Genomic DNA, 12,801 nt, shown 5'->3' with positions numbered 1-12,801 from the left:
AGTCCAGGAGGGAAGAAAGCAGAATGTGTCCTTTCAGGCCACTCAAGCGTCAAAGGAATGACACAAGCCCACCTGACACAGGGGATGTGGGGAGCAAATGAGCTAACAGATGAGAAGGGCCTGGCAGACAGCGCTCAAGATTTTCTTCGCTGTTAACATCAAGAGCTGAACAAGTCATCTGTGAGGCCCAACTTTTTATAAAAGAAGCTGATCTTCGAAGAAAGGATGCTACATGCCAGTGCATTGGTCTTCAACTGCATTTTGTGAAAACCCTTCAGACAGAGGGTTCCTTTTCTGCTCCAGGAAGGGCAGGGGGTTTCTGTGTGGGAACTGACACCAGATATGCTAAACTGCTTTCTGACAAACTAACTAGCTCCCAACCCAGGGATCTAAAAGGATGGAGGGCTCATGTGTCCACTAGGCTATTTTTCTCAAGACCAATTCCTCAAGTTATAAATTCATGCATGTGATAGTAAGTTTCCGAACCCCAAATCAAGACACCGTACAAGCTGAAAATGGAATACCATTATAAAAAAGAACGAAGAAGCTCTCAAACCACGGTTAAGGAAAGATATCCAAGATAGTGTTAAGGAAAAATGCAAGGTGCAGAACAGGACGTGCCTGCGTTTACGTAGAAAGGGGATTTATACAAACACACGCACACACATACACACACACACACGCTTGTATATACATAAAATTCCTCTGCATAAATAATTAATAACATCAGTTAGATCTGGGGAACTAGGAGACAAGGGTGGATGAAAGTCTTTTTAGTGTATTCCTCTGATGCCTTTTGAATTTCGAGCCATGTACTTATCCAAAAACTTGAAATAAAAGCGCAGTTAAATCAGGTCATCTATTCAAGCCATGTAAAAAGAAGAAAGGCTAAACAGCATAGGACAAAAGGTCAGCAGGCCTATGTGCAAAATCCACCTCTCATAGTAGCTATGTGACACCAAGCAAGTTACTGATCTTCTCTGAATTTCAGTGTCCTTTTCTGTAAGATGAGGATAATCTCCACTGCACAGGGCTGTCCCAACAATTAAAATAAGATGATGAATGTATCAACGCCCAGGACAGTGCCTGACACAGAACAAGCAACTAACACAATTTGGCTCCTTATCGTCCAGAAGTATGTAACCGTACTTACATAGAAAATGTTTTAGGCTATTGGCTTTTCCTTCAAATTGTGACTGCATCTTCACTCCCTTCCAGAAAAGGAGACACTCTCACTGCCTTTCCACCCACACACTACAGAAAAAAGAAAACCGTCTTAAGGCACAAGGGGGCTTTTCAATTCTTGGAAAAGCTCAGAAGCACAACAATCCCTCTTCAAGAAAAGCCCATTTAAGTTCAGCTGCTGAAACTCAAGGAGACGTCCTTTTCTCCCTCCAAAAGTTTCCACTGGTCCGAACTTCAGAGGAGAAAAGATGGACCAATTCCCAGGCCGAGGGCGAATCTACTAGAGAAAGCCAAAAACTGGGCACTGAAATATTGCTCGTACTCATGTCCTTTCACGAAAGCCAAGTTCTGTTTTCCACTCTCAGGCGGAGGCCCCCAGGTCAAGACTTTAGAAGGGAACAGACGTTTTTCTGACAGTTTACAAGCAAGCACACAAGGAATCCAGAAGAGTCACAGCACAGAAAACTGACAGTCCTAACCTGGGCTGCCAAGGGAAGCTCGGTAAGACAACGGTGACAATTGTCAAGCACTGACTGTGTGCTGGGGCTCCTCGTCTGTCATCTCATTCTAATCCACACCAACAACTCTGTGACAGAGGGATGATCACTTCCCCCTGAAAGCAAGCCCAGGGAGCTGAGGTGTCCTGCCTATGGTCACACGGGTTAGTTGGTAACAGCAGTTACCGGCAATCTGCGATTCCAAAGACATTCCACCACTTCACTGCTTTTGTCTAAATTATAAATAATTAAGAAAAGGCAATGGAGATAAAGACAGTAAATCAGAATTCAGATTTTAAAACGAGAGAAAAGATTCCCTTAAAATTAATCTTGTATCTCTTTGCTTAATATTAAGGTCATCCTATTGTCTTTATGCTGCCCATAATCAATTCAAATTAAATGAAAGCAGCTCTGTCTATTCAGGCTCACTCTGAGAACAAATATTAATCAAATTTCTGCTGGGAAGGACTATGAGCAAAGACACTGGGGGTGGCGGTGAGAAGTGGGACCTCACAGTTTTATAGATGTGCTCGGTGGGGCCGTCAAATTCCTGTTGCATTCTTTCCTCCAGGAAATAGATGCGGAGCTTTAGATTAAAGTTTTCTTTCTTCAATTCAGTGATTTGCTGGAAAATAAGCACAGAAGGGTTATCGAAAAGCAAGCTCTAAAGCATGGTACCTGCATTAACCCCCACAGGTCCTAAGGCCTAAGGCCTAAGGATTTAATGTTAGGATTTAAATGTTAAATCCTACAGAAAATTTCCCTCTGCCGCAGCTGTACCAACCCAGGAGCAAGTCGTTCTCAATTTTAAGTAAGTTGTTCTCAAATTTAAGACAAGCTGAGCACTGGAATGATACTGACAGGAAAGAATTCATGTCTCCACATCGGTAATAAGTAAGGAAAAAAAGAAAAAGAAAATAGAAAGAAAGAGGCAAATCTCTTCTTTACAAAAGAAATCCAGTAAATAAATGTACAAGGATAAAAGGAAAAGAACAGGGGCGCCTGGGTGGCTCAGTGGGTTAAGCCGCTGCCTTCGGTTCAGGTCATGATCTCAGGGTCCTGGGATCGAGTCCTGCATCGGGCTCTCTGCTCAGCAGGGAACCTGCTTCCTTCTCTCTCTCTCTCTCTCTCTGCCTGCCTCTCAGTGTACTTGTGACTTCTCTATGTCAAATAAATAAATAAAATCTTTAAAAAAAAAAAAAAAAAAAGGAAAAGAACACCACCATTATACAACCACTACAGTAGTAACTGATTCAGGCAAGAATCACCAGCACTAAAAGCATCAGATAAAAGATCACTGGAGAAAAGGATATTCACCCAGCTTCAAGATAATGCCCCCAAAATGGCTTATTAATTACAAAAGGAAAAGCTACCATTACTATTCATTTATTTTAAAATTTACTTATTTGAGAGAGACACAGAACATGGGCATGCATGGGGCGAGGGAGGAGGGGGAAGGAAAGAATCTCAAGCAGACTCCCCGCTGAGCACAGAGCCCAACACAGGGCTCAGTCCCACAACCCTATGATCACGACCTGAGCTGAAATCAAGAGTCCAATGCTTAACAGACTGAGCCACCTGGGTGCCCTGGTATTGGTACAATTTAGGAATCCAGTAGACATCACCTCAATCAAGGGAATATTTTAAATATCACAAGTAGTAGGACAAACTGATGTGCCATGCCTCCTGAAATAAAGCACTGAAAGCAGCAACTTCATTTAAAATGTTCCCGCCCACAACTTTGAGCCTGCACCCAATTAAGGAGTCCATCAGACAAAGCCAAATATAAGGATATTAGCAAAATAATAGGCCTGAACTCTTCAAAAATCTTTTTTTTTTAAGATTTTTATTTATCTATTTGACAGAGAGAGATAAGCAGGAGAGGGAACACAAGCAGGGGAGTGGGAAAGGGAGGAACAAGTTTCCCGCTGAGCAGGGAGCCGGATGTGGGGCTCGATCCCAGGACCCCGGGATCATGACCTGAGCCAAAGCCAGATGCTTAACAACTGAGCCATCCAGGTGCCCTTTCAAAAATCTTAACAACAATCTTAAGGCAAAAATGGCTGGGGAATTCTTTTTAATAAATAGAAGTCATGGAGGCATGATTACTAAGTGCAAAGAAAACATACAATAAATCTTGAATTTAAAAAAAAAAAAGAAAAAGAAAAAGAAAAAAGCTTCATGAGGCTAAGTGGGGGAATCTGAGCAACAACTTTGTATTGGGTAATAGTATTATGATTTTGCAGGAGAATGTCCTAAGTAAGAAATACATGCTCTGTACTTAAGGATGCTGTCATGATGTCTGCACTTAACTCTAACAAGTAAGAAGGAATAGAAAAAGAGAAGAAAGCAAATGAAGCAAAATATTAATTGATGAACCTAGACACAGTATATACGGTTGGTTGTTGGGCGATTTAGCAACTTTTCCATAGGTTCACTTTGCCCGTTCATGGATACGCCCACATATACCATGGGTCGTAAAACAAAGCTTACAAATTTAAATAACTGAAATCAAACCATGTTCTCTGACCATAATAAACTTGAGCTAGAAATCAATAAACAAAGAAAATGGAAAATCCCCAAATACTTAGAAATTAAATAACACATTTCTAAACAATCCATGGGTCAGAGAGGAAGTCTCACAGGAAATCAGAAAATATTTTGAATTAAATCAAAATGCAAATATTATCAAAATTTGTAGAGTGCAGTTAAAGTGGTGATTAGGGAAAATTTATATGATTAAATGTGTTAGAAAATAAGAAAGGTTTCAAATCAACAATCTAAGCTTCTACCTTAAGAAGCTATAATAAGAGCAAAAAATCCCCAAGCAAGCAAAATGACAGATATACTAAACATAAGAGCAGAAAATAATAAAATGGAAAGCAGAAAGATAACAGAAAAAAGCCTACTTGAAAAGATGGTTCTTTCAAATGATCAATGAAATTGACAGACCTCTGGCAAGACTGGAGAAGAAAAAAAGAGAAGACATAAGTTACCAATATCAAAGAACAAAAGAGAGGTCATCACTACAGTTCCCACAGCAGACGGGTATTAAGAGAAAAATGCATACAACTCTATGCACATAAATTGGACAACTTGGATGAAATAACCCAATTCTGTGAAAAGCACAATTTATCAAAATTCACCAAAGAAGCAACAGATAGCCAGAACAGTCTTGTATCTATTTTAAAATTTGAATTTGTAATTAAAACCATTCCAGGAAAGATAATTCTGAAACAAGATGATTTCAGTAGCAATTTCTATCAAATATTTAAAGAAGAAATCATACCATTTCTACACAATTTCTTCCAGAAAATGGAAGGTAAGGGAACTTTCCCACTTCATTTTATGAGGGCAACATTACCCCAATACCAATACCAGACAAAAAAAAAACATTACTATAGTCTATAGAAAACTATAGACTAAGTCATTCATGAATAGAGATGGAAAATCCTCAATTAATTTTAGCAAATTGAAAAAGCAGATTAATACATCATGAGTGGGATTTATCCCAGGAATATATGTCTAACTCAACACTCAAAAGGCAATCCATGTAATCTACCAGACTAAAAAACTAAGAAGAAAAAATATATAATCATATCAACAGATGCACAAAAAGCATCTGACAAAACCCAACAAGCCACTCAAGATAAATACTCAGCAAACTAGGAATTAAAGGAAACTTCTTTAATCTGCTAAAGAGCTTCTACAAAAAAACCCATACATTTACAAACAACATATTTAATTAAAGATGAAAAGCAATGCTACTTCCCTAACACTGGGAACAAGGAAAGGAAATCCACTCTCACAATTCCTATTCAGCATTGCATTTGAAGTCCTAGACAGCGTAATAAGGCGAGGGAAAAGGAATAAAAGGCATCCAGTTTGGAAAGGAAGAAATAAACCCCATCCTTATCTGACGGCAATATGATTATCTACGTAGAAAATCGCAAGGAATCTACAAAAAAGATCCCAGAATTCTGAGTTTAGCAAAGTCAATATGCAAATACCAAGCATATTTCAATAAACTAGAAACAAAAAACTGGAAACTGAACTTTTTTAAACACCATTTTAGAATACCTCCAAAAAAATGTAAATTTATAAATATAAATCTGATAAAACATTACGTATGCTTAAAACCACAAAATGCTGAAGAAATCAAGAACCTAAATAAGTGAAGAGATTTACCAAATTCATGGATTGGAAGACAATATAATAAAGATGTCAATTCTCTCCAAACTGATCTATAGATTTAACATAATCCCAGTCAAAATGCCCACAGGATTTCTGGTAGGTAGAAACAAGCTGATTACAAAATTTATATGGAACAGTAAAAGAGCTAGATGGGTGAAAACAACTTTGAAAGAGAATCCAATCAAGCAGACTACATAAATAGACCCATACAATTACAGCTAATTGATTTTTGACAAAGCTGCTATTAACCTTAAAAATGAAACTGCCAGTTCTTCCACCAGCAAAAGATGGGTTTATTCAGGAAGAGCAGAGAATTGCAATCCAGGACAAGCAAGCTGTGGAAAAACCAGAGGCCAGTCCAGAGAACAGAGGCAAGAAATGCTGTTTTACACAGGAAAGGGGTAAGTCGGGAAGGGCTGAAAAGTCCTCTGGGGTAAACTGGGAGCTCTAAGTATGGTGGCTTCTCCCTGGGTGACAGTCTCTCATTGGCTGGGCTGTTGCGGGGCATAAGAAACCTTCCTTCCTCCTGCTGGGATAGTTAAGTACCTAAGAGCAAGGAGCTTCTCCTCCTGCAGGCTCAGAGACTGACAAGTGACAGGGCTGAAAGCTCCCTCTGCTGGCCTCTAACTCCCTTCTAAACAAGGTTTTCCTTTTACTATTTTTCACAGTGCAAATATTGTATTTGGAGAAAGGCTAGTCTTTTCATTTTCAACAAATGCCATGGGAACAACTGGACATCCAACTACAAAATAATAAATCTGATCTGATGATTCGACATCTATTTCCAAAAAAAAATGAGCCTCAACCTATCATACCTTAAATAAAAGTTAACTCAAATTAGATCATAGATCTAAATGTAAAATATAAAATTAACTAACTTTTAGAAGAATAAATGGGAGAAATCCTTGCGACCCAGAGCTAGGCAGAGATCTTATCTAACACCCCAAAGCCATGATCCACTTTAAAAAAATTTTTGATCAATAAATTGAGCTTTGTCAGAATCTAACATTTGCTTTGAAAAACAGTGTTAAGAAAATGATTAGACAAGCTACCTCCTGGGAGAAAATATATGCAAATCACAAATCCAACATAGGAACAGTATTTAGAATACATAAATAACTCCCAAAATGTAATTATAAGAAAACCATGTAATTAAAAAGAAAAAAAAAAAATAGGCCAAAATTTTTCAAAGGAACTTCACAGAAGAAGATATACAGATGCCATATCATCACAAGAAAAGATTTTCAACATCTTCAGTCATTAGGAAAACAGAAATTAAAACTACAGTGAGTTTTAGTACCTGTTAAAAATGGCTAAAAAAATTTTTTTTTAATTGAGAACACCAAATGCTGCTGAAGATAGGGAGCAAATGGGATCTTCCAACTCCAGATGGGAACACAAAAATGGCACAGCCACTGCCTAAGAGTTCAGCAGTTCCTTACACCTCCTCCCCACCAAAAAATAAAAAAATAAAAAAATCTACACTTAGCGCATGACTCAGCAATTCCAGTCCTAGGTACTTACCCTAGAGGAATAAAAACCTACATTCCCCCAAAAACCTGTACACAAATGTTTACAACAACTTTAATAAGAGCCACCAAAACCTGGTGACTATATAAAGTGTGTATCTGTATGTTCTTCAAAGGGTGACTATATAAAGTGTGTATCTGTATGATGGACTAATACTCAATGTTCTTCAAAGGGTGACTATATAAAGTGTGTATCTGTATGATGGACTAATACTCAGTAACTATGATACAAACAACAACATGAATGAATTTCAAAGACCTTATGGTAAGGGAATGAAGTCAGCCTCAAAAGATTATGTTACTGTATGATACCATTTATAAGACATCAGGAAAAAGCAAAATTATAGGGACTGAGACCAGAGCACTAGTTGCCAGAGGTCTGGGGTAAAGAGAGGGCTTGATCATAAGAGACAACGCAAGGGAATTTTTTGGCATTATGGAATGTTCTGTATTCTAATTGTGGTGATGGTTATATTAGCCTAGAACTGTACAGACATAAACCCAAAAAAACACATATTTATATGTTTTATACATATATATATGTGTATTTTGATTATGACAGCTTACAAGGGAGTACACACTTGTCACAACTCATCCAACACTTAAAACTGGTGAATTCTGCTCGTTTTAATTATATTTCAATAAAGCTGATTTTAAAAGAACTAAAATGAAATACAGTAAAATAGTAATAGCTATACTCGAATGTTAATACATCTCCGGGGGGTGGGGGAGGGGGTCCAGCATTTTAAAAAAATAATTGGTTAGAGCATATAATACTTTTCAATAAATATATTTTTCGGACAGGGCGCCTGGGTCGCTCAGTGGGTTAAGCCGCTGCCTTTGGCTCGGGTCGTGATCCCAGGGTCCTGGGATTGAGTCCCACATCAGGCTCTCTGCTTTGGTAGGGAGCCTGCTTTCCCCTCTCTCTCTCTCTGCCTGCCTCTCTGCTTACTTGTGATCTCTGTCTGTCAAATAAATAAAATCTTAGAAATATATATATATATATATATATATACTGGACTGGATAAAAGAAAATGTTAAACAGACTCTGCATCAAACTGTCTGTCCTTGGCCCTCTTGTTAACACTTACATTTTCTGTTTTGTCACTAACGAGAACAGCACAAGAAACAATTGGTAAGTTCATTAAAGCCTCCCTTTAAATGTTTTAAGGAAACAGCACATAAAACATTGAAACAAAAAAGTCTACCCCACCAGATGCTTCCTATAAAGAGAAGCCTTATTCTATTACACAGCCAGCAATAAAATATTTATGGAGGTTGCTTAGAATACCTGCATTGTACACATTGCTACAATTCTTAACAACACTTGAAAGAATATCTGTCCTATTTATAGGTAAAGGAGTTTTAAACAAAACAAGAGAAAGGCCAATCAGCCTTGACAAGGTTAATACAAACCCCAGATAGGCCCAAGTGAACACAATCAACTAGAGGCACCATCTTTCCCACAACAACGCCAGCTCTGTTCTCCACTTAATACCACTTCCCCCATAAGATTTTCCCTGACTAGCCCCATTACGCTGGACTGGGGACCCTTCTACATGTTTCCATATACCCTCTACTTCCTTTACAATAGCAGTTATCACACTGCATTGCACCAGCTGGTAACCTGCTTTTCTAACCAAGCCATCTCCAGGAGATTGGGAGCCACGCTCACCTTGTACGTTCTCGTCTGAAACTTAAGAGACAGTTACTAAATACCCAGTGGCTGCCTGGCTGGATGGGTGGATACATTTAGGAATTTCTTGGGGCATCTGGGTGGCTCAGTCAGTTGAGCGTCTGACTCAGTTTCAGCTCCAATCATGATCTCAGCGTGGTGGGATGGAGCCCCGTGTTGGGCTTCACGCTCATTGGGGAGTCTGCTTGAGATTCTTGCTCCTTCTCCCCCGCCCATCGCCCACTTACTTGCGCACAAGTGTGAGCACGCACGCACGCTCTCTCTACATATATATAAGAAGAAGAGGGGCGCCTGGGTGGCTCCTTGGGTTGAAGCCTCTGCCTTCAGCTCAGGTCATGATCCCAGGATTCTAGGATTGAGCCCCCATCGGGCTCTCTGCTCGGCAGGGAGCCTGCTTCCTCCTCTCTCTCTCTCTCTCTCTCTCTGCCTGCCTCTCTGCCTACTTGTGACCTCTGTCTGCCAAATAAATAAATAAAATCTAAAAAAAAAAAAAAGAAGAAGAAGAATTTCTCGAAGGCAATATGATACAAGGAGAGTCCCACAGACTTCAGATTCAGATCTGGTTCCCATCACACCACTGATTTTTGACCATCGCTCTTAGAATTAAACTCCCTGCCATGGGTACTGAGACTTGTATGATCTGACCACCCCGCCTCCTCTCCAGCCTCACTATCATCCTGTCCCTCACACACCATGTTGTCACTTCACTGGCCTCCTTTCTGGTCCTCAAATGCACCAAACCCATCTGCCGCCTGGCTCTCCGGGCAGCACTTGGTGGCCGCTTCAGTCCCGTGCTCTCATGACTAACCACCCCATCAAAAGTGGCCCCGTCTCTACAACCTCCACCTCGTCACTCTTGAACACAGAACTCTTAATTTTCTTGCTAGAACTCTTTACAATCTGTACTCACTTATTTACACATCTATTATTCATTATCACTCTGAGTATAGTTCTATATTCCACTTCTGGAGGACAGGGACATCAGCTATCTGCTCACAGCTGTTTCCCTTGAGGTGTCAGCACGGTATCTGGAACACAGTGGCTGCTGCATCAACATTTATTAAAGGAGCGAATAAACAGATGAGTGAATACAATCCAGACCACCCTGTTAGGTATATGACCGCAGTCAAGTTCATTTTTCTGTGTGCCTCCATTCCTTTTTATAGATTACAGGAATACTTATCTCAGAGACTGATTATAGGATTAAAAGAAATTAATTAGAATTTTTGGTATTGTACCTAGCATGACATAAGGACTTAAAATATATTAATAATCTTCTCATTTGTATTTTTCCCTTTAAGAGAATCAAATTCAATAAGAAGTCGGGGGCGGGGGGAACCTTGAGCTGGAAAAACTGAAAACAGCTTACCATATAGTAGGAACAAACACCCCCAAAATAAAACCCACCAAATATGACTTAGAAACTTAATGCTGAAACATAAGCTAATACATGAGCTGTACTATGCCACATCCCAGCCCTTGGAACCCCAGGACTGTGGAACTGCAGTCATCTGAAATGGGAAACCTCCCAACATGATGATGGGTGGTGCTTTCCAAAGCTGGAAAGAGGCCCCAGCTCAGCAGCAGGACAGACTCTGAAGAAGCTGCTGTCACTCTGGCTTCCTCCCTCTCCCCATTAAAAGCTTGCCTAGCCTAGAGCTCCATCAGGAAGGGAAGAAAAACAAAAGCCAACAACATAAAAAAGAACCAGGGCAACTCCACCTAGGCCCACCTCTACTAAAATCTGAGCAAGGCACCTAACTCTGGTGATCAGTTTCAGTGGCCTGCAAGAGTCTGGGCACTCAGAGCTGAAGCTCACCCCACCAGGTCATCTTTGGATTCAAGGCAGCAAGGGCAAAGAGCAAGGCCCTTCAAAGAGCAAAGGGCTCTTTTCTCAGGTCACTGGAAAAAGAGTGACCTCCCAGTGCTACCACATGTGAGCCATGTGACCTTGGGAAAATTATTTAACATCTTTGAGGCACTGCTGGCTCATCCATAAATAAGGATAAAAATCAGTTACTTCATGGGAGTGTTGTGACAATGATAGGAGTTACCTTGCAGGCAGAAAACAGAGGACAGCTTTCAAAGGAACCCATGTCTCACTCAAGCCCTCGATAAACAGATCTTTGGGCCATCATCAGTTTTTCTATGCTCTTTGAAAGTCCAAAAACTGTTAGGCCACTCACCTAGACATCACAAAAACCATGACGTCTTGCTGCCCAAAGTTCACCTCTGCTCAAAAATACAATATGTGAGATCATTCTGCCAGCATCAGCTAAGCGAGGTTTGTAAAATGAGGAGGACACTTTGGAATCGGTTTCTGATTCCAATTCTCTCCCTCGTGTCTTTAAATCACGAAAACCGTTACTAGGCAAACATCTGTTTATTCACAAACAATACTGTAGCCATAACAGAATTTTAAAACTGAGCCCCAAACAACACTTGGAATATAACTACATTATAAAACCAATCTTTTTATGCTTTTTTCAGCCTGCTGGTCTGTCGTACATATTTTTTATGTTGTTGTAGAATTATTCATCATTATCAGGTGAGGTAACCACCCTAGGTTCCACTGCACTGGCTCACAGCCAACTACTTGGCCATTCCTCTACTGAGAGATTATGGTTTCAGTGGGTCTTCTGGAAAGCGGACAGGCTTTACAATCAAAAAGACCAGTTTTAAATTTGCCTCTTTTAGTTTCTCAACACACCATGCTCACAGGCAAGTCATGTGAGCTCTCCAACCTCATCTGTGAAACACCTTCCTCAGGAACTTGTTGCAAGACAAAGAGATAAAAAATGTAAAACACAATTCCCTTGTTTCTATTTCTTCACAATGGTACATAATGTGGCAACAAACAGCTTCACACACAGAGCTTTTTCCTTCCACTGGGTTGTTTCCTAGGACAAATTTCACCAAAACAGATTACTGGGCTCAAGAGTAATACTATTTTTATGACTATCAAAATCTCTTTCCAAATGGCCTTCAAAAAGATTGTAAAAATTTACACTGCCCAGCCCGCCATCTGGCCAGGTTCTGGAGGGCACGGGCAGGACGTGCAGAGGTGTGAGCACATACAGCATTCAATCTGGTAAGCAGGAGGCCAAGGACGAGCCGTAAGCAAGGGTGAACCCTGCACTTAACACTGACCAGACAGCCCACCAGCCACAAGTCAAACTTGAGTCCCACAGCCCTGGGTGCTGCCAAGTCCCATCTGGAACACAGCCAGCACCAAGGACAGCGGCCACAACCCCACTTGGCCAGCTACAGACCATCCTGAACGACGTCCACTGACCCGCCTCCCACACAGTTCTTGGTCTCCTGCCTTGCTCGAATCACACCCCTTGTTCTCCCTTCTTAGCCTCACCTGCCTGCATTACTGATTGCTCTCCTATAACCCAGCGTGGCCCCACCCCAATCACAAACTCCAGCCTGCTCCAACTACCAGTCTTAGCCACTATCTCAACAACAGCAGCCCCCACCCCGCCGCAGGCTTAGGACCCCAGGAGCTGTCCTGGCGTCCGTTAACTTCATCTTCATCACAACTGCACGTGACAGAAATTATCTACCCATGCCACAGACAAGGCAACCAAAATTTACAGATCTGGTTTCTTATATAAGGTCATACATTCATTTAGTTAACAAACATTTATTGAGTGCCCACCATCCTGTTAGGTTTGCTGAGAACCAGGGAGAGAGT

General features: G+C 40.6%; 1 protein-coding gene across 6 annotated transcripts in view; it reads right to left on the bottom strand.

The window, feature by feature from the left end:
• Positions 1-12,801, bottom strand: part of CDK5RAP2 (CDK5 regulatory subunit associated protein 2) — a 176,877-nt gene that overhangs the window by 144,741 nt on the left and 19,335 nt on the right. For 5 of the 6 annotated variants that reach the window (XM_032307032.1, XM_032307028.1, XM_032307030.1 and 2 more), the window contains exon 4: positions 2,197-2,307. The exons of the other annotated variant lie outside the window; for it this stretch is intronic. In XM_032307032.1, the coding sequence (XP_032162923.1) occupies positions 2,197-2,307 (111 nt within the window). The remainder of the gene's footprint in view (positions 1-2,196; positions 2,308-12,801) is intronic. 6 annotated transcript variants of the gene reach the window in all.

Source organism: Mustela erminea, chromosome 12 (genome assembly GCF_009829155.1).
Source record: "Mustela erminea isolate mMusErm1 chromosome 12, mMusErm1.Pri, whole genome shotgun sequence".
NCBI classification, from domain to species: Eukaryota; Metazoa; Chordata; class Mammalia; order Carnivora; family Mustelidae; genus Mustela; species Mustela erminea.
This window is presented reverse-complemented; position numbering and strand designations above follow the sequence as displayed.